This window comes from Semicossyphus pulcher, unplaced genomic scaffold, assembly GCF_022749685.1.
Source record: "Semicossyphus pulcher isolate SPU_LCO1_2020_fin unplaced genomic scaffold, fSemPul1.0.p SCAF_28, whole genome shotgun sequence".
Taxonomy (NCBI): Eukaryota; Metazoa; Chordata; class Actinopteri; order Labriformes; family Labridae; genus Semicossyphus; species Semicossyphus pulcher.
In genome coordinates this window covers 466,255-493,420 of record NW_027211702.1, presented here as the reverse complement: position 1 = coordinate 493,420, position 27,166 = coordinate 466,255, and the positions used below count along the sequence as shown (strand labels likewise).

Here is a 27,166-nt window from a genome sequence, read left to right as displayed (position 1 = left end):
AGAAGGATTTCTACAAAAACAGTCGCCTTTGACGCACACCTTCTTTCATTCTTTGTCCCCTCTTGTTTCGGAGGTTGCTGCCTCCTTCTCTCTCTCTGTAGGTAGGTTTACTTACACAGTCCTGAGGTTCTGTTTCCGGTCTTGAGTGTTTGAGAGAGACTAGCCAGCATCTGTGTGGGACTGGAGCTTATTACACACACATGTTCTCGTGAGCATTGTTTATGTGTGTGTGACATGACTCTTAGTTCCATGTTGCTGCTGTTGCTGCTTAGCTTTTTTCAGTTTCAAGGTATTTTTGTTTGCTTTTTTACTTGTATAACTCCACCAGATGGAAAAAAAACAGGTTTTAGCCTTATATGACACAGTGTTTGTTCACACAACAAGCATATCGTAGCTAAACACACACACACACACACACACACACACACACAGTAGTACACACATTGCAGGCAGGCATGCAGGCACACTGACACACACACACACACACACACACACACACACACACACACACACACGCACACACCACCCTTTTGTAAACTGTGACTTCTAGACAATACAAGTTTTGTTTCTACAATCGTGTCTGAACCATTAGCTCTAAAAAAAGCTGCTGTTTCTGTCTTAATGATGGTTGTTTTCTGTATATGTAATATTCCAGTCATAATACACACACACACTCAGACACACAAACAATGACGACTAATCATCTGAGTAGAAATCCAAAGGGGATTTCTGTTTTTCCATGTTTCAGGAATCAGCTTAAGTCCACATGTTTCCTGAAGCCCTGCTTTGTGTTGAAGGTTATGAAAGAGGAATACCTGCATTTATCCGGAAAGTATAGATTAACTCATTCTTGACTAAGTTGGACATGTGCTCGGAACATAAAAACAGAGGCTCAGGTTCAGAGGTTCGATTTTGACGGAGTTTGTTTTGGTGTTTTTAATCTAGATAAATAGTAGTTCATAAAGTGGCTCAAATACTATCTTTAAAAAATATGTATCAGAATTTTAATGCTAGTTAAAGTACAGTATTTGCCATATAATGGCCATTCGATGGTGTGATACTTTTCACTGTTGATTCCTATAGGTGATCACAAATTATTAAACCACAAAATGTTTTATTTTTTACAACACACTGCATCTACACAAAATAAAATAAGTAAATACAAAAAAATTCAGACTCTCACACTCAAACACAAAACCGTACCTATACTCAGACCAATTATATATATAGTTGGACAGGCGTCTCCATCGGCTCTCAGTGATGCCAAAATAGTCGCCGTGATAAGCGCTGCCATCTTGCGATGGTGATGTCATTTAGAGCCAGAGCTGTGCAGTAGAGATCGGCAGGTGTAGCCGGTGCTGACCAAAACACACACTTAACTTACCGAAAAAAACAGCAAGGATCCTGCACGATACCGTATTCAACAGCACAGTTTCTTTGTGTTGGTCTGACGTTCACAGATTAGAAAACTTCAGTGACTGTATTGATTATTTTAGTTATGTTTCCTCTCGTGGATCCTTCTCTACTCTGCTAATCAGGAACTGATCGGCTGCAGGAGCCGGATTTGTCAACAGAGCTGTCAATCATCCTTTTTACGGCGTCAAATAAGTAATTAAAAATAAAATTTTGAGAAAAATTAACACTTGGACATAAATCAGCATGATAAGAACTAACTATAATGACAGAAACCATGTTTGAGAAACATTTATTTGGTGTGTATTTTGCTTTTTATAGTTTGACTCATGTCCCATCTGGTAACATGGAGGAGGTGGGCTTTATGACCTATACTGCAGCCAAATGTTATGGCTTTACTTTTAGGGAGCTGCCATGTCGTCCATCTTTTTATACAGTCTATGACTCAGAGCTACCTACACTAACAGTTTCTATACAATTCCTTTGAACAATCTGCCCATCACAGACAGCTTGACTCTTCTTTGGGATATTTTGAGCTCATCTCTTTGGGTTTTAGGTTTCTTACACACAGTAATGCAATCAGATTGATATTCCCATGTATGCCAAACTTTTAGTTGAATACCTTGTCATTTAGTGCAATCCTTTTTTTCATTACTCATTAAAATCTAGTTTTTGGGATCTTAAACAAGTTTGATTGACCCCAATAACAGTTGGGATAGACACCAGCCCCCGCAGCATACAGGATAAGCAGTATAGATAATGAATGGATCTATGGATGGATGGATGTTTAGCAGATCTTTAGCATTTAAGCATTTACCAACTAATAACACGAAGTGCAATGCTACCATGAGAGCATCACCTTGTTTAATCAATCAATAATCTAAGTTTTATAACCTTCATGTGCATCTATTACATTTTTTAACATTTGATATATTTTTTCTCCTTTCAGAAAGCACCGCTACCATCATGGATGAGGAACAGTGTTACTACAATGAGACCATCGCCTTCTTCTACAACCGCAGTGGCAAGTATCTTGCTACTGACTGGAACACCGTCAGCAGGCTGGTGATGGGTCTGGGCATCACCGTGTGCATCTTCATCATGCTCGCCAACCTTCTCGTCATGATCGCCATCTACGTCAACAGGAGATTCCACTTCCCCATCTACTACCTGATGGCCAACTTGGCAGCTGCTGACTTCTTTGCTGGACTTGCCTACTTCTACTTGATGTTCAATACGGGACCAAACACGAGGCGTCTGACTGTGTCGACATGGTTGCTGCGCCAAGGACTGATCGATACCAGTCTGACTGCATCTGTGGCTAACCTGCTCGCCATCGCCATCGAGCGCCACATCACCGTGTTCCGCATGCAGCTACACACGCGCATGAGTAACCGTCGTGTGGTGGTGGTGATTGTCATAATCTGGACTATGTCCATAGTAATGGGGGCGATTCCCAGTGTAGGCTGGAACTGTATCTGTAGCATTAGGTCTTGCTCTAACATGGCGCCGCTTTACAGCAACTCTTACCTGATCTTCTGGGCAGTGTTTAATCTAGTGACTTTTGTTGTCATGGTGACGCTATACGCCCACATCTTTGTCTATGTGCGCCAGAGGACCATGAGGATGTCGCGGCACAGCTCGGGACCTCGACGCAACCGAGACACCATGATGTCTCTGCTGAAAACCGTAGTGATCGTTCTGGGTAAGGAAGAGATATTATCTATCTGTCTGTCTGTCTGTCTGTCTGTCTGTCTGTCCGTCCATCCGTATGGCTAGTTACCCAGCTTACTATCTTTAAAAGTCTTCATCTAGCAGCTAACTCTTTTGGGTGTATCTGGTCTTATTTCTCTGTAATGTTGAGTTGGGCATTTCAACTGCAGTAGCCGCAAGAGAACAATGAATCTGTTGATGGGCCTTTCTGTGAGGCTGTCTCATTCAGTGCAGAGTCCAAGCTCAGTGTCTGCCTAGCACGACCGTAAGCCTCAAATACATCATCATAAGCAACCCTTTCTCCCTTACATCAGGCTAATGTGCTGTTCTGCTCAGTGTCTGCAGGAGGGCTGTTCAGTGCAACACAAATATGTTCTGATAAATTTAAGAATCAAGGCAATGTTGCATTTCATTTAAGTTTCAATTTACTGAGATGTTTATGACAAGCGATACTGTGTTATAGATACAGTTATCTTCGGTGTTGGAGTGGAATAGATTATGATATTGCAACCACAGCACTCTGATACACAATGAACTTGTATTTTTCACTGTGAGCAAAATCACTTCCCTTGTTTCCTGAAGAGAATGAAAGTGGAGATTTAAAAGATGCCAACCTCTGCAAATGTTTCAGTCTGAGTGAGACCTATGTGGTGGGAAAAATTCAAAAACTTTCAGTAAAGGTTAAGAGTCAGATGAGAGAGAGGTCTGTAGATCATCTGTGTGACATCCGTGTACAAGCATTTAAGTGTCTTGGCTTTAAACCAGACTACCCTACATAGTGCATAAAATGGCTAATGTATGACGTTGCAGTTGCACGGTTTATTACTATTTTTACTGATAGGAAATCTAAATCTTACATGTGGCTGGTGAGCATGACTGCATTAATAAGCAGCTGAGAGTCTTGTTTAAATGAACAGATTGCTGTTAACTGCTATTGTGTTACATATAATTCACGCCAGGCGTTGGTACAACTTTCTGAGGTAAAATGATGTCCAAACCTCTGAAAATTAGAACCAATGTGCAAAGTTTTCTTCAGTATAGTATTGAACTATGATAAAGACAGATTTTTTTGTTCTAGTTAATACAATGATCTAGCGCCATCATTATTAAAAGGGGCCTGTTTTATTTTCAACCTGAGCTGTGTGTGCAGTCTGAAAGTTTTATGTCTACATATCCAGCAGAGATATGTTTCCTACTTAGCAAGTCTCCAGGCCTCCGCAGTTATGTATAATGAATTGAGACTCAGATTTTTTTAATAAACAAATTGACGATAACACAGTAGTAGACTAACTCAGTGGAGTGTAAAGTAAGTTGGAGTGAATTGTGGGAAAAGGACTTCTGATTGCCTGGAAGCAGGATGTGTTGGTCCCTGACAAAACATACCAAAGGATTCTGTGTGATTTGTAACCTATGTGCTGTGTAATCTCATCCTGTTGCCTGTGTTGTCTTTACTTCACCCCTAACTCACAGCAGTGGACAGCAGAATGTGTTCTGCAGCCTACAGTATGTTTAAGACATACATTTTCTGACGCATAGAGATTCTTTGTTTGTTTCAATTTATTTAACCCGCCTTGTAGGTCAGCAGTTTTGCACAAAAAAGGCAAGGCATGCTCTTAGTCTCCTACATTTCCATACCTCTTAATGGTTTGAGGATGCAGAGAGGTAGCTAACCATAAGTCAAACAATGATAAAAAAAAGTTAAATATTTTTGGTAGCACAATTACAGATAGTTAAGAAGAAAAAAGACACAAAGGAACGGTCACAGTTCAAATTTGTTCTTTTCTTCTTATCTGTCATGTCATTGCCATCTTCTTGAAGACCAAATCAAACATATGTTAAAGATTCAATCTTGAAGATCTCGGCAATAAACAGTAATTGTGAGAGTACACTTCCCAATTTAACCAGACGTCCACGGTTGGCTCCCTTTGTAACAGTTGTAACTCTTGATTTTCCTCGCTGGCTGCTTTCCATTTTAGACCTTGTTTGCCTTCATCCAAGCATCAAATTTGTTTCTTTTTCTTTGGATTTTCACTCATTTTTGACGTTGTATCTGTAGTCATCAATCTTTTCTTTGTTTGTTCAGCCATAGTAGATTACTGACTCCCAACACCTGCAGAGATCGGAAAAGCAGCCGCTTAGCTCCACCTACCCTCTCTGGCAGACCAACCACTGCTGGCCGATGGAAAACGCATCACTAACTGGGTGTTGCTTGTGATTTTTTTCTGTGAAAGACAGACACCCAGTCCATAACAATACTATATACTACAAATGCAAAGGCTTTTGTCAGTGGGCTCAATCACCATTGTGTTACCTCATTCGGCAATAGATAATGTATTAACAGACATTTATTTAAATGAAAATCTTCGAGATTATACCTTTAAGGCTCCTTCTCTGCAGTTTAATATCACTTATGGCAGTATAACACTACATGTTTAAATGAGTAGAGCAACGTGACCTGCATTCAACAAAATCTTTTTCCATTGTGAAATGGTTGAGCGAAATCTTAGTCTTGATACTCTTGTGATACTCTTTCATACACCACTACAGAGAAAGGTCTGAGTCATACAATAACACTTCAGCACACAGTGAATTAGTGCTATGTACTGCTACAATGCCTTGTAAATGCAAACACGTTCCAAATTCTGATGAGAGACTTTATCTCAAAGCAGCAAAGGGTTCGTTACAAACTAAACAAAGTACGTCATGCAATTTGTCAATATGAAGTTCTGCCAGGAAAGGCCTGGCTCAGGTCTGTGACATGGCAGTCGAAGCATTTTATAACAGCTTTACTTTATCGTGAAATGTATCTAGAAATAGAAGGTTTTATGTAAACATGAAGACAAACCTACAGCGGGCAATTTAAACTACCGCTGCTTTTTGGCTGCATTCCCAAAGGGTGAAGCTGACAATGTGATTACATTTCAACAATTTTTTTTCATGTTATTCATTGTTTATACAGATATACCTATACTGAGATATACCAGCTATAGTTGAATGTGTAGCATTGAAATAAACCCATGAAAACATTGCAATTGTTTAATATAGAATGCATTTCTGAACAGGAATATGAACATCCCCTTTACCAGAAACATCGTTCTTTTTCTATGATTTAATGTGGCAAAATATTTTGTTTGCTCAGGCTGAGCTACAAAAGCAAGTTTAGGTGATCTTAAATTTGGCAACAACAGTTTTATAATATCATCAACAAATCATATGATCATTTGTTCAAATCATAATTGTTTTGAGTCTTTAACAAATCACATTTGTTTCTTTTCACTGATGGCAAACCTTCAAAGTCTTTTCAGCATGGGTGTGATGTGTTTTGCTTCAGTCTGGAATCCACTGCTGTGTCTGAATGAGGTCATTTTCGGGAGGATATAAAATACTTTTTTTGTTGTTTTAGTACTGGTAAAAGGGAGGTAGTAGTGTGTTTCGACTGGATTTGCAGCATAGTCACTCTAAACATCTTCGTGGTACTTCTCTCCTGTTTCATTGAAAAAAAAGGCCCTCTATGCCTCATCTTAAACTGGCTAAAGCAAAACAAAAAGGGTCACAAGTCATTCAGTCTCTGGTGGGTTTAAAGTTGCCATTGATTGTTATTATGTTGGACTTTTTAGGGGAAGATTGAAATGAGTTGATGAGAAAGTAAATCCCACAGCAATTCCCCTGTCCAGTTTCTCCCATCTGTGGACCAGATGATAATAACTGCTCCCCTGCTGCCTGCTGTCCTCTTCACTTGTCCTTCACAGGATGCTATAAAAACCAGACATGGGTGATTTCTTCAGGGAAGGACAGGATGAGATGATGAAAAAACACACACTTGCACACAATCTTAAGCAAAGGCTATACACATAGATTTCCAAACACTCGCATACACCCTCAGGCTTCATGAAGAACAGCGGGACACCAGATTGGCTTTATTCACATAAAATGATGTTCTGAATTAGTCATAATTGTACATAATTTGTTTTGCCAAGGAGTATAGAGATGTGGCAACAAACACACGAACAAACAGAAATGTCACATATTTTTGATCATTAGTAGTCCTGTAGAGTAAAGGTTTTTCAAATTGGTGTCCCTGTTTAGTGTATTCTTGTGCATACGTATGATACAGTGGCAGAAGAGTGCAAATGTGCTACAATGTACAAAACAATTTCCATTAGGAGAAACAGGCAAGCAAGTTCAGTAACGAGACTAATACAAAAACACATGCAAGAGTCCAAAACAAAAGCAACAACGAAAACGCCCTGCAAATGAAAAAAACATGCTGTGAACACCAGGCGGGGTCTAGAGATCCTAATGGAAGAAGCAGAAGTTACTTGCAAATCTATTTGTCAATCAGAAACCATTTGTCAACTAAAGCTTTGGGGGGGGGGGGGGTTTGCACAAAGTTGTGTGTTTCCACTGTGGTCAGCTGTACATGGCCCTCAGAGACACTCCACTCCAGCGGCGTCTATTGTTATGAGGTCTGATAATAAATCAATTCATTCCCTTTTCTCATCCTCTCTCTCTCTCCTGTCAATAATAATTTTCCGCTGTTGAATTGAGTTCGCTCATGCCAGCCACTGTAATATGAAGATGCACGTACATGCACAAGATTATGCAGGTGAAAAGATGCACTCTCGCACCAGTAATTTCTCATGAATTCAAAGATCTACAGGTGGCAGCTTGCCCAGAAGAGCATTTATGTAAAAAGCAAGGTCGAAAAGAGGAAGGAAGCATAAACGTAAACAGTGCGTGACTTACGATACTTTGCAAATGACTTTGCTGTTGTTTTATGAGGAAGGAAAGTTATTTGACAATTTTAAAAGGCCTTTTTTAAAGGTCACATTTAAAGTAAAAGTTCACCAACAACAGAATACGTTGCCATGTGTATTTAAGAGTGTATCAGTCGCTTTGCAGATAAGGTATTTTTAATATGTATTGTACACAACATGTTTTAAACCACATGTGCCCAATTTGCAAAATAAAAGACTTCTTGGATAAAGACTTGCATAAAATTTTGACAAAGCATCCAAATTGTCAAGAAAATGTTCCCACCAGTGTGAGAACAATACATTTGTCAATATATCAGCCAATCTCATCTTATTGCAGACATGTCTTTGTACATATTGGTCCATAAAAAGTAAGGGCAGCGCCTGACTCACAATTCTGTCCATTTGACCCCTTGTGCTCCTCCACTGAAAAACATGTTTGAATGACACCAACAGAGATTCTCTTCATCACTATTCAATGAGTCAACAGCACCGTCTAATTAACCATGACCCTTGTTCACTATGTGTGTGTCCGTGTGTCAGGTGTTAGCTCATGAAGGGGCCTTCTGTGAATGATTTGATTATCTGAAAGCTCATGGTGCTGTATGTGGTTGCATCGTCAGACATTGTGGAGTGCCAGGGCATACCATCAGCCAAACACATGCACACAGATGCCGTATCACTGACATACACTTGTTTAAAAGTCACACTGTATAACCAATCAATGTTCAACACAAGAACTCACTGGCTTTTCTTTCTGCCACTGCAATGCATGACTTAGAGCAGAACCAATCAGAGGCAACTACCCCTCTCCAATCTGCTGCCAGAGTACATCTCAAAATGTCACCTGTTTTCTGTGTTTACTTGTGTGTGAATCCCTTAACGTAAGAAATGACTGTTAGTGCAGCTTTTCTAATCACTCAGCATGCCAGCATTTGTCCTTATGGATCCTGTTCCAGGCAGGGCAGTTGTCCATTTCTGGCAAACTCTTAACTGTCGACCATCCATAGTATAACTAAATGCTTCCAGGGTGTGCACTGACAACATATTTTACTTTGCAAGTAAGCCTGGATCTGTAAGCCTAAATTAACAACTAAAAAGTCTCTCTCTATGATCAAATATTATCAAATCAAAGCAGATGGTTAATATATATTTTTTAGTCCTTTAAATCGGCTCTAGAAAGGAATTTGGGTTTTTTTTGTGCGTGTATTGGTTTGCAATGACGTAAGAATGTATTGGTTTCTTGAAAGAGATTTTAGATGGAAATAGACAAAATACCAACAGAAATTATCATGATGAATAGCAGTCACAGGAATGCTCACAAACATGTATTGTCAAAATGTAACAAGGATATATGTTGTAACAAGGACATATGTTGTTGTGGTAACAAGAACATATGTTGTTGTTGCTCTCTTTGCCTGTCTCTATCCTGCATCCCCTTCTATCCCATTTTCGGCCCATCCAGTCGAGGCAGATGGCTGTTCAACATGAGTCTGGTTCTGCTCGAGGTTTCTGCCTGTTAAAAGGAAGTTTTTCCTTGCCAATGTGCCGAATTGCTAAGTGCTACTCATGGTGGATCCATGTTGGGCCTCTCTTTAAATAACTTAACAAAGAGTCGGTCTAGACCTGCTCTTTCTGTAAAGTGTCTCGAGATAACCCTGGTTATGATTTGGCGCTATACAAATAAAATTTGATTGATTGATTGAAAATTTAATTTGATTAAAAAAAAGGTCAAAAGTTGCTTTAACACACTCACGCCATAATACAGATTTCCCCACTCACAAGACTTGAAGATGATATTATAATATATATGACAATATATGATAATACATAATGGCTGATATATCTGATATAGTTTAAAACTCTGCAGATTTTTTTATGTTTTTTAGAGTTTTTTATTATGTTGTTTTTGTAATTGTTGTTATTGTATTCACTAGCAGTCTCTGGACTGTGGGAGGAAGCCGGAGAACATAGCATGCATGGAGAGAACATGCAAACCCCACACAGAAAGGCCCCTGCTGGCTAGAAGACTTGAACCAGGAATCTTCTTGCTGTGAGGCGGCAGTGTTAACCACTGAACCACTGTGTCGCCCCATTATAAAAAAATGGTTTTAAATGTTTTTTGTCATAGCAGTGCATGACTGGGTAAGTGTTTCCAGTGCATTCTCGAGAAGAATTACAGAATCAAATTTAAATGGAAAACATCTGCGTTCATAGCCTGAAGCAGAGTAACATAATCTGGTCAAACAGCAAATAGAAGAAAAAATTTAACTAAACAGACAATTTTTACAAAACAGGACCAATGTAAAGCTTTAAATCTGAGAGTGGTGGCACGGCTGTGGTTAACAATCTGGGTTTGATTTAAATGTGGACATAATAGAAGCAGTGTGCATTGTTTTTAGTAAGGTTTGATTATAGAAATCTCAGCACCTGGAAGTGAATAAGTCACTGTTACTCTGTAGATACATGACATTCTGGCAGAGTAGAAAACCTTCATTATTGCCATTCCAAAGACCTCTCTATACTTACAGTCAAAAGCATGTTTCTCTAACCATTAGATCACTGTGTACACCACAAGCCTCTTTATCAATAACTGTATACACTCAGCTACTAAATGTGAACTCTTATCTAATCTCCTGTTTGTGCTTGTGGAAGTAATAGTGTATGGACGAGGGGAGAGGAAAAAGAAATCCCTCTGCGGACAAATGGGAAGTCTTTAGATCATTTCACAAATGTATATAATAGTTTCTGTCAATTTTCATCAGCAGCAGAAGAGTATACTAAAGAGGGATTGCAGAAAAGACAGAAAAGGAGAAAAGGAGGGGAAGAGATGAAAGGGGGAAAGTGACAAGACATGAAGAAAAGAAGAGAATTGAAGTCAGATAGAAAAATAAAGGAAGGGAAATGACAGGGAGCAATTAAGAGAAAAGACAGAGATGCAAAATAGAGATTAATTGGCAGAAAGGGAACAAGAGCAGAAATGTAATATTGTGTTTAATATTTGTAAGGCCAGAAAGAATTGCACATTTGTTAAAATGTAATCTGGCACAAAGACAAAGAGAAATAATAATAAGGCAGTGCAATCTAAGATATGGAGATCTGAAGCTCTGTAAGTAAAGTATGTTGCAACATATTGTAGGAATGTAGAATGGGCGAAACCACAAGCTGTTTGTACAACTTTCTCCACAGCTATGGTGCCAATTTTATTTTATTTTATTTAATTTTTTGGTGCCAATTTTAAACATTATTGCTTCTATCGATTACAGAGACCACCAGCTTTGACGGACAGTGGCTTTTTAAAGGGGTTAATTGCCCATTTAAGTAATTACATTATAAATTACATAAAATATTTTTTGTATGCGTGGGAAAATAATGTGAAGAAGAAGAAGAAGAACTGATACTTTATTTATCCCCGAGGGGAAATTCAATGTTCAGATCATTTTGAAACCTCTGTTTTTGACAGTTGCAAAGATTAAAATAGCATAACATTATCATAGCAGGGAAAAACATGCTCGGGAGGAGCTTGGGCGGTCGGTTGGGTCTACCAAGTGTGTGACTTGGACTCTTAAATTGAGGCTTTTATCAGCCATGGGGAGTTGGGGGTAAAATAAGCATTCAGTGCAGTAATTTCCTGTTTTTCTTGCTTAGTTTGTCATGGTGCACAACTTATGCAGTATCTTAGATGCCTTGCAAACATCTCATAAAATGTCTCATGGCTGTCGACTCCCTCTTGATTACATACTGTATGATGTATGTCATTAAAATAGCAAGCTCTGATTGGTTAAGGTCCAAGGTGTAGTTTGCCCAAAAATTCCTCCAAATTGGATGACAAAATCAACATTTGTCCATGCACACTAGATAGGTTTTGAAGGAGACTGTTTGTTTGATGATGTGAATGTGCTATGGTTATGGTTTAGCTAGGTTTAAGGAAAGATGATGGCTTAGTTTAAAACCAGTCCTTTGTGAAGTTTGGGAAACATTGTGGTTTGGGTACTTATGACTGCTTTTTACGTGGTCAGGAGAGCTTCATGATCAGAATTACTTTGATAAACACTTGGTTAAGGAACGATGGTCATTATGCTTTATACTGTGTCATGGTTTAAGAAAAATGTTGACTGTCTGTTTGACACAGGAAACAAACAACTATTTCTAATTGTGTGAGTGTTTTGTTCATCTATTCCTTGACCTCTTTCCTAGTAGACATTTTGTTTCCTGACATCCTCCTTTACTCCCATTATGATACAGCACTTGTAATCACTTAGTTGTTAACATAGCTTTCCACAGAAAAAAACGTTAATGTTTTTTTCATTGAAACTACTTTCTATTTTCTAAACTGTTAACAATGTGGTGTATTGAAATCACCCTTCCCTTACCCAACTCCCAAATCCTATCTTAATCCTTTATTACAGTGGAAATAATAAAGTAATTAACATCATATCTATAATAAAAAAAACATTTATCAGCATCTCACTCTCAAATATCAGAAGCCAGAACATCTTTAACTAATCAAATAGAGATGCTGGTGTAATTTTAACCACTAATATAACTTTCACTTTGTCAGATAACTTGTGTTTATGACATTTCTTGAGTATGTTAGAAATCTCTGCCAGTTTTTCTAAACTTTTTTTTAAGCATAGCCAAAGGACCAGAGATGGATGGCAGCATAAAAAGCAGGAAATCAAAAAAACATGTAATACCATATTAAAAGCTACACTTGCAAAACCAACAGCGGATCCTTTAAGCCATTCAGCCTCATATTTATGTAATTCTGAAAGGCACTGCTTGTTAGTGCAATAGAACAAGCGGCTGCAGAGTGTGTGTCAGGATAATGAAAAACAATGTCTTCTCTCTGGAAGTAACATGACACATCCGCCATTAGAGCAAAGCCTTTCCTACAAACATTTAGTCAGATTAGGAAAGAGATCCACATTGCTTAATTTAAAGGAGGATTTTGTATTCAGATACATTAAAAGACCCCCAAATCACTGCTCAAATTCCACTAATGATGTACGAAGAAAAAAGACCTCTCGATGCTTTAAGTGAATCTGTTTCTGGTTAATAATGATTATAATGTTGATTAGGCAAAGCATGCTGGGATAGAATTGGCAGTTTTTCTAAGTGCTTTCTCAACACCGTCTAAATGTTTTCACATTGTGTTTGAGTGCTCCTCCATCTGTCTTTGTGCCTGTATAATTATATAAGTGAGCATTTGCGTGTGATTGTGTCTGCACATGTGAGTGTTTATCTGTGTCTACGCTCATCTGTGTGTGTGTTTGTGGGAGTGTGGAGTTCATTGCCGTCGTCTGGTCCCTATTATTTCCTTACTTTTGTTCCCATAGCCCTCACTTCTTTCTCATATGGAAGCTCATTTCCGACAGGAGAAGAAGAAAAGAGATGAAGGTTAGGAACGATGGTGAAAAAAAACTCCCAGGAAGTCAAAATCTCAAAAAGTCCCAATTTTGACTTTCACAGTGAAATTCAGGGTATGCACAGCCAAAATATATACTTTTTATATCAAAAATAAAAACAAATTGGAGTCGGAATATGATTATGGGATATTTAATGATTTATGATTATGGATAAATAATGTGGTTTTTGCAGACATCAAATGATAAAAATGTGTTTTTTGCTTCAAAATTATATACTTAAATGAGATTTTATATAATTTGTTGTCCTGGCACAAAAATGACTCCATACACATTGCTCTTCAAACTTTACAGGAACAGAAAATGTGCTTCAACCCTTCATGTATCTTCCTTGATTTAACCCCGTCTCCCTGAGGTCTCAGTGAAGGTTTTGATGCAAAGCTTGCTTGTTAACATTTCCACTTACAGTCATTCTCCCTCCAGTACGTCCTTAGATTAATTTTTGTTAAGTGCTTCTGGGAGTTTTGAATGGCTGAAATAGTTTCCAGTATTGTGGCGCAACATGGCTGTCAACAAGGTCAAATCACTGTGTCACATGATGTCACATAGAAAACTGTCGCTACAAGTATGACAAAACTACACCCATCCCTCTTGCTTCTGTGTATTTCCTGACTCTATCAAGACCTGGAAAGTGTCAAAGTAGTTTTCCAGATTTACCAGGCCTCTGTCAGAGCCGTGTTTATTTACTTTCCTCCACTGACTTTCCATCTCCCTGGTCTCTTTTCCCTTCATGTCTCACTCATTTTCAAGTAGTGACAAGGCAAAATGGTTCTCTTAGGTCCACCAAAAAGCCTATATGTTTCTCCCTAAACAGGCAGCTTTACCCTCTCTGAACCTTGTGAGGCGATAAAGCTGCCCCATGTGGCCCTGGTAAAAGTAACCATTTTTTTGAGCAATGTGAAAAGGCAATTTAGAGATGAAGGGTGCAACACAAGGAACCATATACCCCTGACTTCAGAGAGGAAATGAAAGAATCTAATGGATAAAGCTATCAGGTCATAGCTTCACACAAAGACTGTTTTCTTCCTCTCTCTGGGGGAAAGGAACAACATCCTGTAAATGAACATACTTTACACTTTGCAGGGTCAATGTCATAAAAGCAGAAGGTTATATGAAAAAGAAAAAAGAAAGAGAAGTTTGGTTACAGATAATTTTGTTTTTGCTCTATTCTGACAAGAATACAGGATGTGGTTAAAGTCAATGCTGTCACTTTAATGTGGTTCCATTAAATCTAACACAAAATGAGACAGTGTTGTGAAAGACAGGAAACATGGTCACGTACTACTATCATAACTTTGGTCTGTTCAATCATACGTATTTTCTTGTTTTTGTGACTGAAATTCTTAATGCCTCCGAGTTCCTGTTCGGAGTAAGATGTTTCACTGAGAGACAAATAGTTCAGATAGTTTCTCTGCTGGTCTTCAGACTGTTTGAGAAATGTATCTAGCTCTGGAGAGTATGCCTGCATAGCTGGGAAGTGAGGTCAAGCCTTCGCTGCAGCTGCTGCCTGCAAAACACTAACAGATAACAGGCCTGCCTGTCAATAGACTCTCTCTCTCAAGACTTTTTGTTTTACAGTCTCAAGAGTGTAATGTCCTGTAGCTCTCTTATAGTTGTGACAGATAGCATCTGTTGAATCAATTAACAACACTTGAACTTGGCATTCATGACTAATGAGCCAGTGACCCCCCCCTCCCATGTTCTAATACAATTCATCTAGTCAGAGAAAAGATGATGCATCATACTCACCCTAATGAGGTGAGAAGGTTCACAATATGATGATGGAATACTTGAGGTATGGGTACAAAAATATGTTATGTTAACATAAGGAAAGCCCTGACAAATGCTATATATGCCCAAGATAAGAAAAAGCATGGATGTTGTGTTTGGAAGGCAATGACAAAAAGTCTGTAGGGTTTGTTTGTAAAATTGTATGTTAGTTCAATTGTTTTTATTTTTTCCGTTTCAGACTATTTTTGTTCCTACAACATTTGGCTTTTATTTTGAAAGTTGAAAACCTTTTCATACTCATCCCGGTTTATGGAGCCTTAAAAGTGACACTGTCTTTAAAAACTCAACAGTTCTTAAATATATACGTACCACTTGCGATGAACGTCTTTAGTTGTTTTTTTTCTCTTCCCATCAGATAATAAAAAATGAAATTGAATAATTTTTTTTTACATTCTTTAAGTTTTACCGGCCCTTCTCAGCTATTCATACGATTTCCGTAATGTTGCCGCTAGAAGTTGAACCAATGACATATATCCAACTTTCCCATGAATAATGTTTCCAGTTCACTCAGTTGTTTCCTAATGAATCCTTCATGTTTTAAGAGACTCAAAAAACAGGAAGTGATGTGATAAACAACATAATGCAGTGGTTTGAATAAATGGGAGATAAATGGATTTTGGATTTAGACCAATTAAAGGAAATGAAATACTTATAATCACTTTATCCCATAAGTGGTATGTATTTCGCTCTGGGGCGCCATAACTTGTAACCTAATGCACCCGATATACCAAATTATTTCAAAATAATATACAATAACAGCACTTTGTTGTGATCAGAATGTTTCATTTAAATCTTTAAGATGTCGTTATGGAGTGATATGGGCATTTTGTTCTGTACACTGATGATGGTGTGGTTGTTAAGTGACGGATGTGGTTGTTGATTGATTTTTTGTGTGTTTAAAGCTGGACTTAAAACAATAAACTGTAAATCCCAGGAGAAGTGGCTTCACCTAAATGTTACATCTTCTGATAAGTGGTTGTGTTGTGGACTACAATTGTTCTTAAAGCTCCTGTGAGGAACTTCAGGTTTGTGTTGATTTTGGCAGCCCCTGTGGACAAAACCATGCCTCTTATTTCTATATAACTATATAGACAATTATTATTTTGTAGAGAGATAAAAACAAGGAGATATGTGCCTCATTCAGAGCCTGGATGTTCCATTAACATAAGATTCTCCTCATGCAACAATATCTAGTATGAAATTTAAGGGGACAGTGGAAAGACACGACACCATCATGAACAAGTCATCAGTACTCAGGTTTAAGTACAAATAAAACACTGTTTCTCAAGTGTGAGTCAGCAAAATGAGTCCCAAAGTAAGTTCAGTTTTGAGGGTATATCAAGAGTCATCAAAACTGAAACTACAGAAAGTCCAAAGTTAGCAAATAAACTGATTTGGTGAAATTCAGAATGCTAACTGCCCATTTAGCGTTTCACCTGGCTCATGAAAAGGAAAGGGAAACCAGCATATAGAATAGGCTTGATCACTAATTAGTTTTAGTAAATCTTATGGAAAGACAAGAAAAAGACACATAAAAAAGCTACGCCTAGAAAATTCTCCTCTTTTTATTAAGATCTGTTATATATTCTTATTACACATTTTTCAGGGCCATTTAAAAATGAAATACATTATGTGAATGCACATGTAGAACTTATGTTTGCCCTGAAAAAAGACTTTGAATGCAGTTTATACGAACTCTGAGATTATCCAACTAATCTGTGAAATTGTTTTGTGACTCAGAGAAACTATGGCCAAAAACAGCCCATAACTAACACATAACAAAGGAGATTGCAACATTCACTCCCCATAAACTCCAGTCAAACATGCCACTTTCCTTTCTAACTGGGGGTTAAGGAAGAACAAGAATATGATCATAACAAATACACATGTAATGATTTAGTGGACTCTTTACTGTTTCCTCCCATTTAAATCTGATGTTTCAGTATTGTAAGAAATAAAATAATTCAAGTGTCTTTCAAATTTTCCCAGCACCAACATTGAATTTTCTCTCTTTGCTTTGTGGCTCCTCAGGTGCGTTCATTATCTGCTGGACCCCGGGCCTGGTCATCCTCCTTCTTGACGTCTTCTGTGCTAACTGCAACGTCCTCACCTATGAAAAGTTCTTCCTACTTCTCGCAGAGTTCAACTCGGCCATGAACCCCATCATCTACTCCTACCGCGACAAGGAGATGAGCGCCACCTTCAGGCAGATCCTGTGCTGTCAGCGGCAAGAGAACGTCAACGGGACGGCGGCGGAGGGATCCGACCGGTCGGCGTCGTCCATCAACCACACGGTGCTGAGCGGAGGTATGCACCACCATCACCACCACAATAACGAACACTCAGTGGTATAAAGGAGGGCTGGAGACCACAGAGATTAACTGCTTAAAGAGTTAATCCCTTTTGGAGATAGTGACTGAAAGAAGGTTAATGGCAGCAAGGGAAGGTCAAGAAGGACTGCGAACATGATATGAACTATGGACAGTGAAGGGTTAATTTGAGAATGAAGATTAAGTAGGTGGTGACATCACAATGAAGGAGAAAATGGCAACTATGATGAAAGATGACAAGACTTTATCGCTGTTAGGAGGAAGAGTAAGAGACGGGTCTGTTCTCGAGGACATCGATAGGCTGTTAGTATTTTTGTTTAGTTGTGTATTATTTTCTATTTGTTGGAAACTTTGATGTTTATGAACTATTTAAAGTAATCTGTGAAATGAAGGTAATGCCAGTATAACCCATCCTCCTCTTTCAAGCCTCCTCAAACTTTGCATCCTGTAGTCCTGGGTTTCAAACTTTTTCCCCCTTGATTCCCGGTCATCAGAAATTTCTCATAACATCATACATGTCACAGACAACATGGCGCTACCATTAGGGTTTGCTTTACAACTATTTGAGGACACATTTTTATTATTCATTACTCTTTTTTTTTTTAATGACCTTACGACCTTAATACTCTGGGGACTAAATCTTCTCTTCTACTAAAAAGCTTTTGTGAATGCATCCCAAGATTCTTCCTTTCATCCAACTTAAATATATGAAGGGTCCAGGATCAGCAGAAATCCTGATGTGTTTATTTCCCCCTGGGAGATGGAGACAAGTTGTTCCAGGGATCATACCAAAAAGGGGAGGATGATGTTTGCAGTATTAGAGCAGGCTCTGTGCCACAGTGTTATGTGGAGACAAGGTGAAGGTCATATGTGGGAAGCGTTAACAGAACTCAGATCATGACATAAAATGTGCTGAGCTGTCTGTCTCTGAGTGTTTTATCAGTCTGTGTCCATGAGGCTGTCTGAGGAACAGAGGTGGAAGTCTCACAAGTTTCAAATTTCCCTCTTGTAGCACAAGTGGGATATCTGAAGTAATAAGTAAAAAAAAACATAATATACACTGCCTTCAAAACATTGTGAGAGGTTATACGGTGGGTCAGTGTTTCTTTTAGTCTGGAATATGAACATTGAATTGATGCAAAAGAGTCTGCTTAAAATTGTAGTTTACAAACTACATTTTGTCACAAATTACACAGTAGCTGAATACAAACTGACCTGCTCTATTTCCCACGGGCTGACCAGTACTAAAGGCACTGATGTGGAGGCATTAAATTATGAACATACCTCCAGTGGGAAGATCCAAAGGAAAAGCTAGAACGCTTTGTTTCAAGTTGAACCATTTTGTAATAAACAAACTTACTAATGTAAGAGTCTACAGCTGATGAAGAAGATCTGTGAGGCTGTACTTGCACACAGCTGTGATATGAGCTACTATGAGCGTCAGCATGCTAACCAGCTCAAAACAAAAATGCTGATTTTAAGGTCAAATTGTCTATGTTCACATATTTGGTTTAGTTAGCATGCTCATACCTGCTAAATAGCTCTAAATGCAAAGTGAGCATGATGAATTTTTTTTGCATCTCTGTAGTTGTTCATGAAACAAAGGACAAATCAAAATATTCTGATCTGATGCTGGCGAGAAAAGTCACAGCATGGTCACCAAAGTTATTACAATTCATCTTGAAAGGGACATGAATGTCTGAACCAAATTTCATGGAAGTTCATTCAACTTTCAGTCTAGGCCAAAGTAGTGGACCACCATCCGTAGAGTTCACCACTTAGAATTACTTTTCAAGCAAATCTGCTTACCTCATTGCATTACATTATTTTTAGCCAAATTTTACTGATCTAAATGGTGGTGTGACCAATCCCTACTTATGCAATACTTCAGAATCTGTTGCCCTTTGGCCCGGACTTGTGAATTTAACTCATTAGCTCCATTTCTGCTACGGCTTGAATAAATATTAACCCAAAATATTCACATCCAAAGTGCATCTTTTATGGTTACACTGACACAAGGTAACGACAAAAATCCAGTATGTTTCCCAACAAGAAGCTGAATGACAACAACACATCAATTGCTGTGCTGCATTATTGGAAATATTAAGTTAACCATAACCATCACCATATGAGATGGTTTAGGTAATGATAAAACACATTTTAATTAATCTTTATTTACAAATGCATCATAAAAGGACAGATTTTTTCTCCATTCATGACCCATGGAGCCTATTCCTTATTTGCACTGCTACATGTGAACAAAACTCCACAGTGGAGTATTATGCCTCGTTAATTCAGGGAAATTGACAGCTGAACATTACAAAATGTCATGAAAATATCTCAGCCATTTCCTGGTGAGTGGGCAGCCATCTTTTGACTTACAGTTGTTTGGCAGACAGAAGTCCTCCTAACTTGTGCTGTGTTCTTTACAGTGAAACGGAGAATCATCATTGAGAAGCTGCAAAGTTGAATTTGCCTTACCTTTAACAGTTAACAGTTAAGGTAAAAGTTTGGACACCCAACCTCAAAGTCTTGTTTAAAAGGAACCTTTACTTTGGCACATATTACAATTTTGGTGTATAGACATTTTATTTCAATGTACAACATGTGAATGGAGTGTTAACCATCCCACATCATGGAGCTTTTTTGCTTGTCAACTTTGTTTAAAGGTGTACTGACAATAATGACATATTCCAATTCACTGTTATGATAATACTCAAAAGTCTCGTAGCCTTTGGGGTGTTTTTCTTTTTAACAGACTTCATTAGAAGTGAGGTACATTTAAGCCCATGCATCTTTGAATAGTATCATATCTTTTCCACAAGTGCATTCCCTAAATTCTGTAATTCACTTGAGATTCCTAGCCAGCTAAAAGTCAGCATGGTGTTGCGATGACATGCATCATTAAAAATGGCCAGCTGAATGCTTTGTCCTTCTGTGTCCTTCATTCGAATGGTTTTTGGCCAAAATACAAAGACAAAGAGGGAATGACAGCCAAAAAATAACCAAGAATCAGGATGTTTGTCTGCGATTTAAGCTGCTGTCCGCTGGTGTTTTTGCCGGTCAAAGTTAACCAAACTGATGCCATGTTTATGAGGCAACATTAGTACTATCATCCAAAAATGGTTACAGAGTTTGGACGGGTCTAAAGTGTACCAAAGCTGTTTCGACTAAATTTTCCTCTTCTTTGTGGTCTAATATCTCCTGAATGTGCCTTTAAACTATACAAAATAAGCAATTAAAGTTTTGCCTTAGAGTTTGTACAACTCTCACTGCTGTTAACTTTCACCAGAGGCCTCACAAGAGGAGTGGCAGCAGCCTTGCCACTAATTGTTTCAAACTTTGCAAATCTATGGCTCTGGACCCAACCCTTTATATTTAACTTTAACTGTTGTTCTAACAAACTATTCATTCAGGTAATATAGCAAACCAACTAAACTTTCTGTCTTTGTACGTCTCTGTTTACTAGTGTGTCACGCTTTGTACACCATTGTAAGTTTATGTGTACAGTATGTATGTATATAAAATATATAATTCCAAGTTAATCACCAAAGGGAAATTGTTTGTAAATTTAACTGTTATACTTTGTCCCAGTGTACTGTAGGATTTTGTTGATGGTTTTATGTCATGAGCTTTTTTGTATTGTGACTATAATAACTAACCTCCTTATGACATTATAACAGATATTTGCTTGTTTGTGACCCAGAACTAGATATCTACGTGTGCAGTGCCTTGCAGTCCTCCTCCTTAAAGAGTAACTTCAAACCAGGCTGAGATTAAGTGTTCTAAGGCCTTCTTTATTTGGTAATTTCAAACCTGTTTCACCTTTGCATCACTGATGGCTGTGGTCAGAGCTGTGCCTTTACGAATTTGTGACCACTCCTAGCAGTGATGGAGTGCACGTCTACACAGCAGCAAAGTGAAAAGTTTAGAGGTCAGTAAAAGTACGATTTTCAGGTTGTGTTCAGTTACTCTTTAAGTTTGTTTTGCTAACACCGGCGTTTTGCAATTCCCTCCGAGAAGAACAGATTCATGTCAGTGTTAGATATTTTGCTTTTTTAAAAGGTTTTCAGAAGACAGCATGATTTTGATTCTAATTGTAAAAATACTCAACACAGGCTTGAAAAATTTGAAGTTACAAACTCGAGACTATAGATTATATGTTTTAATTTTGGTTTCATGGTATGATTTGGATGTTCCACTTTGGGTCAAAACAAGTTGAAACTGGTGTGCTGCACCTTAGAACATTATTATTTTATTCAAAAAACATCCCAAAGTGTAAACAATGATTAAATATGCACTAGAAGAGTTAATTACTGATCATCCAAACTGACATGATATTTGCTCTTTCAAAGTGATTGATTTTAAATATTTTTTGCCAAGCTTCAAACAAAAAAAAGTACAAGTTATAGTTTGTTAGAGCTAATTGTGACACAGATCAATGTGAGTATCTTTACTGTACATGCCAATGTTAATGAATGTCCATCCACAGTCATTGTGTTGATATCCCAGCAACAATAAAAACATACGAAAAGTCTGAATTGTCGTGTTGGTGCTTGTTAAGGTGAGATTTGGCTTTTGAAACAAATACAGCTGTTTAGGAGTGCTTTACTTTATCTGAAATGTTTAGCCTTGATAGTGTTTCTCCTTTTCACTAGTGTTTTGGTTTGTGGTGTCCACAAACTTATACAGGGTCACAGGCAAACACACTGATAATGTATGCTTCATGACGTGCAGGATTTTTATGGTAGACCTAATAAACTTGAGATCTTTAGGATATTCATGTATTTTAAAGCCTTGACGGTTTGCAGAGTGGCACAAGTCATATGTCTATGTTGAGATGGGGTGTCTGGACTTGGTTTGCTCGTAATAGGCGTAAAATGGTAAACGGTAGAATGTACTGTACTTGTGTAGCGCTTTTCTAATCTTCCAAGCACTCAAAGCGCTTTAACACTACATGTCACATTCACCCTTTCACACTCACATTCACACTCTGATGGCAAAGGCCAAAGGGCAAATCTCCAATCAGACCTATGCCCATTTATACCCGATGGCTATGCCAGCAATTTGGGGTTCAGTGTCTTGCCCGGACACTTCAACGTATGACTGTAGCAGTCAGGGATTGAACCCCCAACCTTCCAATTGAGAGACAACCGACTCTACCATTGAGCCGCGGCTGCCCCCAGGTGACAAAGTTTTGTTTTGGGGTTTTTTCAGTTATGTTTTTCTTCTCTTATTCCTTTTTCTTCAATAGATCGGACTGTGAAGATAGACAGGGAATATCAGGAGGAGAGAGTGGGTAGGCATGCTTCAAAGGGCCAAGTTGGAGTCGAACCAGTGGCTGATGCAGGGAGGGCTTGGTCTCTCTATATGTATAAAAAACAAATACTGCAGGTACACCAGAATGATTTTGTAAAAAACTAAAAAAAGTCATTAATCTGTGGAATCATTGCAAAACTGAAACTGAAAAAAAACAAGACTCTTGAAAATTAAAAATTTAAAAGTACTCCTTTTGCATTGCAGAATGTAGACTGTGACATAAAGCAGACACTACATGAAGTACTGCACTGTACGAGTGGGGTATGTGTGTATGTTTAATGCTACTGTAAAATGGGGTGGGCCTCTTTGTGGCGTGTGTGACATGAATTAAGCAGCTGTCCAGCCAACAACAACCAAATGTTTTCATAGGGAAGAATGTTCTGTGTGTGTGTTTGTGTGTCTGTGTGTGGGTGTGGGTGTGTGTGTGCGTGCATGCGTGTGTTTATTGTTCCACAGCTTTGGACTGCTAGCCTCTAGTTGACTGATATATGTCTCCCTACTTCCTGTTGCTCCCTGAATGGGCCAATCAGAGCCAGTTCAGCCACACAGGAAGTTCCTGTGTGCTGTCGCTGAGTGAGGGGGATGTCACATCTTCGTCACAATGTCAATACAGACACTTTCCGTGGTTCCCAGCATGGTTAGGTGTTGACATGCTGACTGATAAATATGTCTCCTCTGTCTTAATATCCCTCTCCATGTGAGGCACCAAAGTAAAAACAAAAGATTTGAATGGACAGAATCTGCACTCCTATTGCCAGCTATATTAATGATACATGGAAAAGTCAACAAGACATGCAGGTCTGCTAACATGCCAAGACATCCAGGAATTGCTGACCTCAGAACATTCTTAAATTTTAACACATGTAACACATTCCATTACCATCCATCTTTGCAGCAAAGATGTTATGAACCCAAGATGAATATCAACAACACAGGAAGTGATTTTTCATGGCAGTATAAATGTGTCCAAAACACTGGAAGTTGCTAATGCAAGTTGGCAGGAAGGTTAGAGAGTCCATTCAGATAAACCTTTTGTTTGGAAAAAGGACAATCGGTTAATTCACCGTTGGTGAGTGTCACTTCCCAGTATCTGCAGAGGGCTTTGTGTTACATTTGAACAAAAACATTGAAAAGACAACATGGACAGAGGCAGAGGGAACTGACTGCAATGACAGATAAGAGAGGAAAAAGTAGTGATGCTGAGGAAAGAAGGACGGAGGAAGGTGGAAACAAGGGGTCTCATGTGACTTGCATGTAGTCACTAAGCTATTAGGAAAGCCATGCAACTTGAGTTTACCTTTCCCAGATACCCTTTAGGAAGTGTTGTGTTCCACAGTGGCTCATATAACTATCGCTGGAGGCAGCAAAGTCAAATATTGTCCATTTCTAAGCTTATGAGGCAGATAGAGTAAGCTGCAAAGTAAATGTTGGTAAACATCCATTAAAAATTCCATGCTGGGGGGACACTAAGCTGGGGCCTGGATGTGCCCCCAGGAAATCTGCAGTATCACAATTTATTTCCTGCATTCTGATGAATTTGTGTTGTATTTTTGGAAACTTAAAAAGTTTCTCCTTCCCTCCTCCAGAATTTTGTTCTTCATTCAGACTTAATCTTCCATAAAAGCATCAAACATTTATCAACTACATTTCAATAAATTTGAGATATTTCTTCTTCTTCTGTGTTGATCCACAAAGGACATGTCTCAATTCCATACCAAGGCACAGAAAAATCTATAATGTCATGTTGTTTCAGTCTACCTGTTTGTCTGCCTCTCTCTCTCTCTCGCTCTGTCTTTCTCTCAGCCCCAATAATGGTTTGGTTTTTTTGGTTTTTTATCAGTAAAGAGTCTTTACCTTTAGTTGATCTGAGTATAGTCTAAGTGCAAGCCTATAATGTGTCCTGTCAAGTGATGCTTATATCACACAGGAGCACATTCAGGAGTTTGAGGGAGTTAGGAGTATGAATCAAATTTTGTGCCTTTATTCGTCTGCAGGCCAACCAAGAACAACTCTCCAAACTCCCTTGCGTTATAAAATATTTGTACTGCTTTGGGCCTCTAAAATGGTTTAACTGAAAACATCACGACATTTAGATGGGAAATGTAAGTTTGGTAGAACAGCTAACAACTCTTAGATATCTGAAATGTGACAAGGAGCAACAACATGACAGTTTTCTTATAGGAAATCCCAGGCAAGAAAAGTTGGAAACGAATTGTTTAATAATGTATTCTATAAGGTTATAGTACAAGTTTCATGTAAATTATTAATGTAAAAAATAACTAAACCTTCCAAATGAATGAAGTGCTGTTAAAAGGACAATATCTCCCTCTGTAATGCAGTAGAGTGTATCAGAAAATGGAAATACTCCAGTTACAAGTACCTCAGAATAAGACTACTTGACCACAGAAGTCACAAAGCAAAATCATTGAAGAAGTTAAAGAAGGAAAAAGGGAGGATGAAACAGTAAATATGGTGCAGACAGAAAAATCAGGAGGTGTGAGGAGATTGAAGACCAGAGAGGAAGTGGAAGTGGGACAGTCTGATCCATGGTTTAGATCAAGAAGAGGGGGTGACCAGGCCAGGTCTACTTTAAACAGTTTATATTGGTCACCCTCAGTAACACACACACACACACACACACACACACACACACACACACACACACGTGTAGACATCCTCACGTAGACATAGTGGGAAGCAAACACAGACAGATCCTCAGACTTATCCAAACCCACTCAAATACTTGGAACACATGCATGCAAACACACATCAAAGAAACAATGTTCTCTGTACTGCAGACAGAAATTCACTATAAAAAATGATGCACAAAACAATGTTTGCCAGACAAGTTATTTCCTCATTTAGTTCACCCCTCTGATCCCTCTTGTGGAGAGAAACTAAACTGCAGCATCCACATGGTAAACTACTTGTGTACTTTTGTCTGAGGGTTGGGTGGGGGCTGTTATGGAACGTGTTAGAGCAGACTCATGAATTAACAGAGTGGGAGCGGCCTTTGAGGCAGACAACAGCTTTAGAAAGCTTTAGCGTTCAGACAAAAAGTCTTCTTGATATGTGTGTGTCTTTCCAATTCTAATAATTAACATTGTTCATATTGAAATCAATTAATATATGTAGCTTTTTCTCCATCACCCTCAGTGGTTGTCCATAACTTTGGCTGTCTCCTGTCACACCTCAGTCCCACTATTTGTTTGAAGTACTGCCCTTTAAATATTACTGAGGAAGTTGTGGGGCACGTTTCATTTGCTGTGCATATGTCTGTGGATTTGGTTATTTTACAACTGTTCGACACTTACTGTTAAGCCACACCAGGCAAGGCAGCTATGTGAGGCCGATGCCTCCCATTTATTTTCAGAGAGGTGCAGAAAACCACTTGTGCCGAACATTACAGGACTGATGTTGGCGAGAAGCAAGCAGGGCCTGAAGACGGGGATGTTGGTGTGTCTGTCAATTAATCTTCCAACACTTTCCTCCAGAGAAATAAAGATATCTCGAAATATATTAATGTTTCTATAGAGTTGATTTTGGTTTACTTGATACGAAAAATCTGGTAAGGGATGAAAAAAAGACATTTTAATGTCTAAGTCTTAAATACAAATGTGTTTAATTATTATGTTTATTTGAAAGGCATAGAAAGAAGTGAGGCAAAACTAGTTAACATCACACAAAAATTAAAATGAAATATTGCATTCATCAGAAAAATTTCCATTTGACAACATAAAAATGTTCTTTCACTCAATGCTAATATATTTGTTATATAAAGAAGAACAAAAAATGCTTCGACCATTCCACATAAGAAAAAACACATACATTTTACTTATGCTGCTCTAATGTTTTCATGTCAAATTCTGTGTGTCGAACACTGACAGAAATACAAACAAATATCAATAACACAATAAGAAATAACAAAAAAGTAAAACAATAATGCCCCAAAATGGAATAGCAACTTGTCTATAAAAACAATCAACAGCAATGGTTTAAAGTGATTGTGTGCCACTGTGGAATCAGAGGTGACAACAAATGTTTGTTTGTTGCAAATGTAAATTATTATAAAGAATAAACGAATGTTCCATTCGTTTTCTTACTCTGTTTACATCCCATTTGTTACAGCTTAACAGCTCAACATGAAGAAGAAAAACCAACATGCAATGAATAAATCATAAGGTTTGAGTACATCTGTATCTGTAATGGATATTTTTATATTGCTTGGCTAGTGTCTTCAAAGGTTCAGGCTCTGGGGTCAGGGTTAAAGTGTGTTCATAAATGCATTTGGGATCTTTATAAACAAAGCAGACCTCTGATGGATATGCAACATTGCCTAACTACAATTCCTGAACTGAAGAAGTAGGCAATATGTATAAGTCTCGTGTGTATATGTGTTTATGATAAGTAAACATTCTGA

The 27,166-nt window shown here is 38.3% G+C and overlaps 1 protein-coding gene across 2 annotated transcripts in view; it reads left to right on the top strand.

Annotated features, from left to right (window-relative positions):
* Positions 1-17,994, top strand: part of lpar1 (lysophosphatidic acid receptor 1) — a 33,504-nt gene extending 15,510 nt beyond the window's left edge. The window contains exons 2-3 of one of the 2 annotated variants that reach the window (XM_069677248.1): positions 2,363-3,118; positions 17,129-17,994. In XM_069677248.1, coding sequence (XP_069533349.1) covers positions 2,380-3,118; positions 17,129-17,451 — 1,062 coding nt within the window. In that variant the 5' untranslated portion in view covers positions 2,363-2,379 and the 3' untranslated portion in view covers positions 17,452-17,994. The remainder of the gene's footprint in view (positions 1-2,362; positions 3,119-17,128) is intronic. The other variant, XM_069677249.1, reaches the window with a different exon arrangement.
* The last annotated feature ends 9,172 nt before the right edge of the window (positions 17,995-27,166 follow it).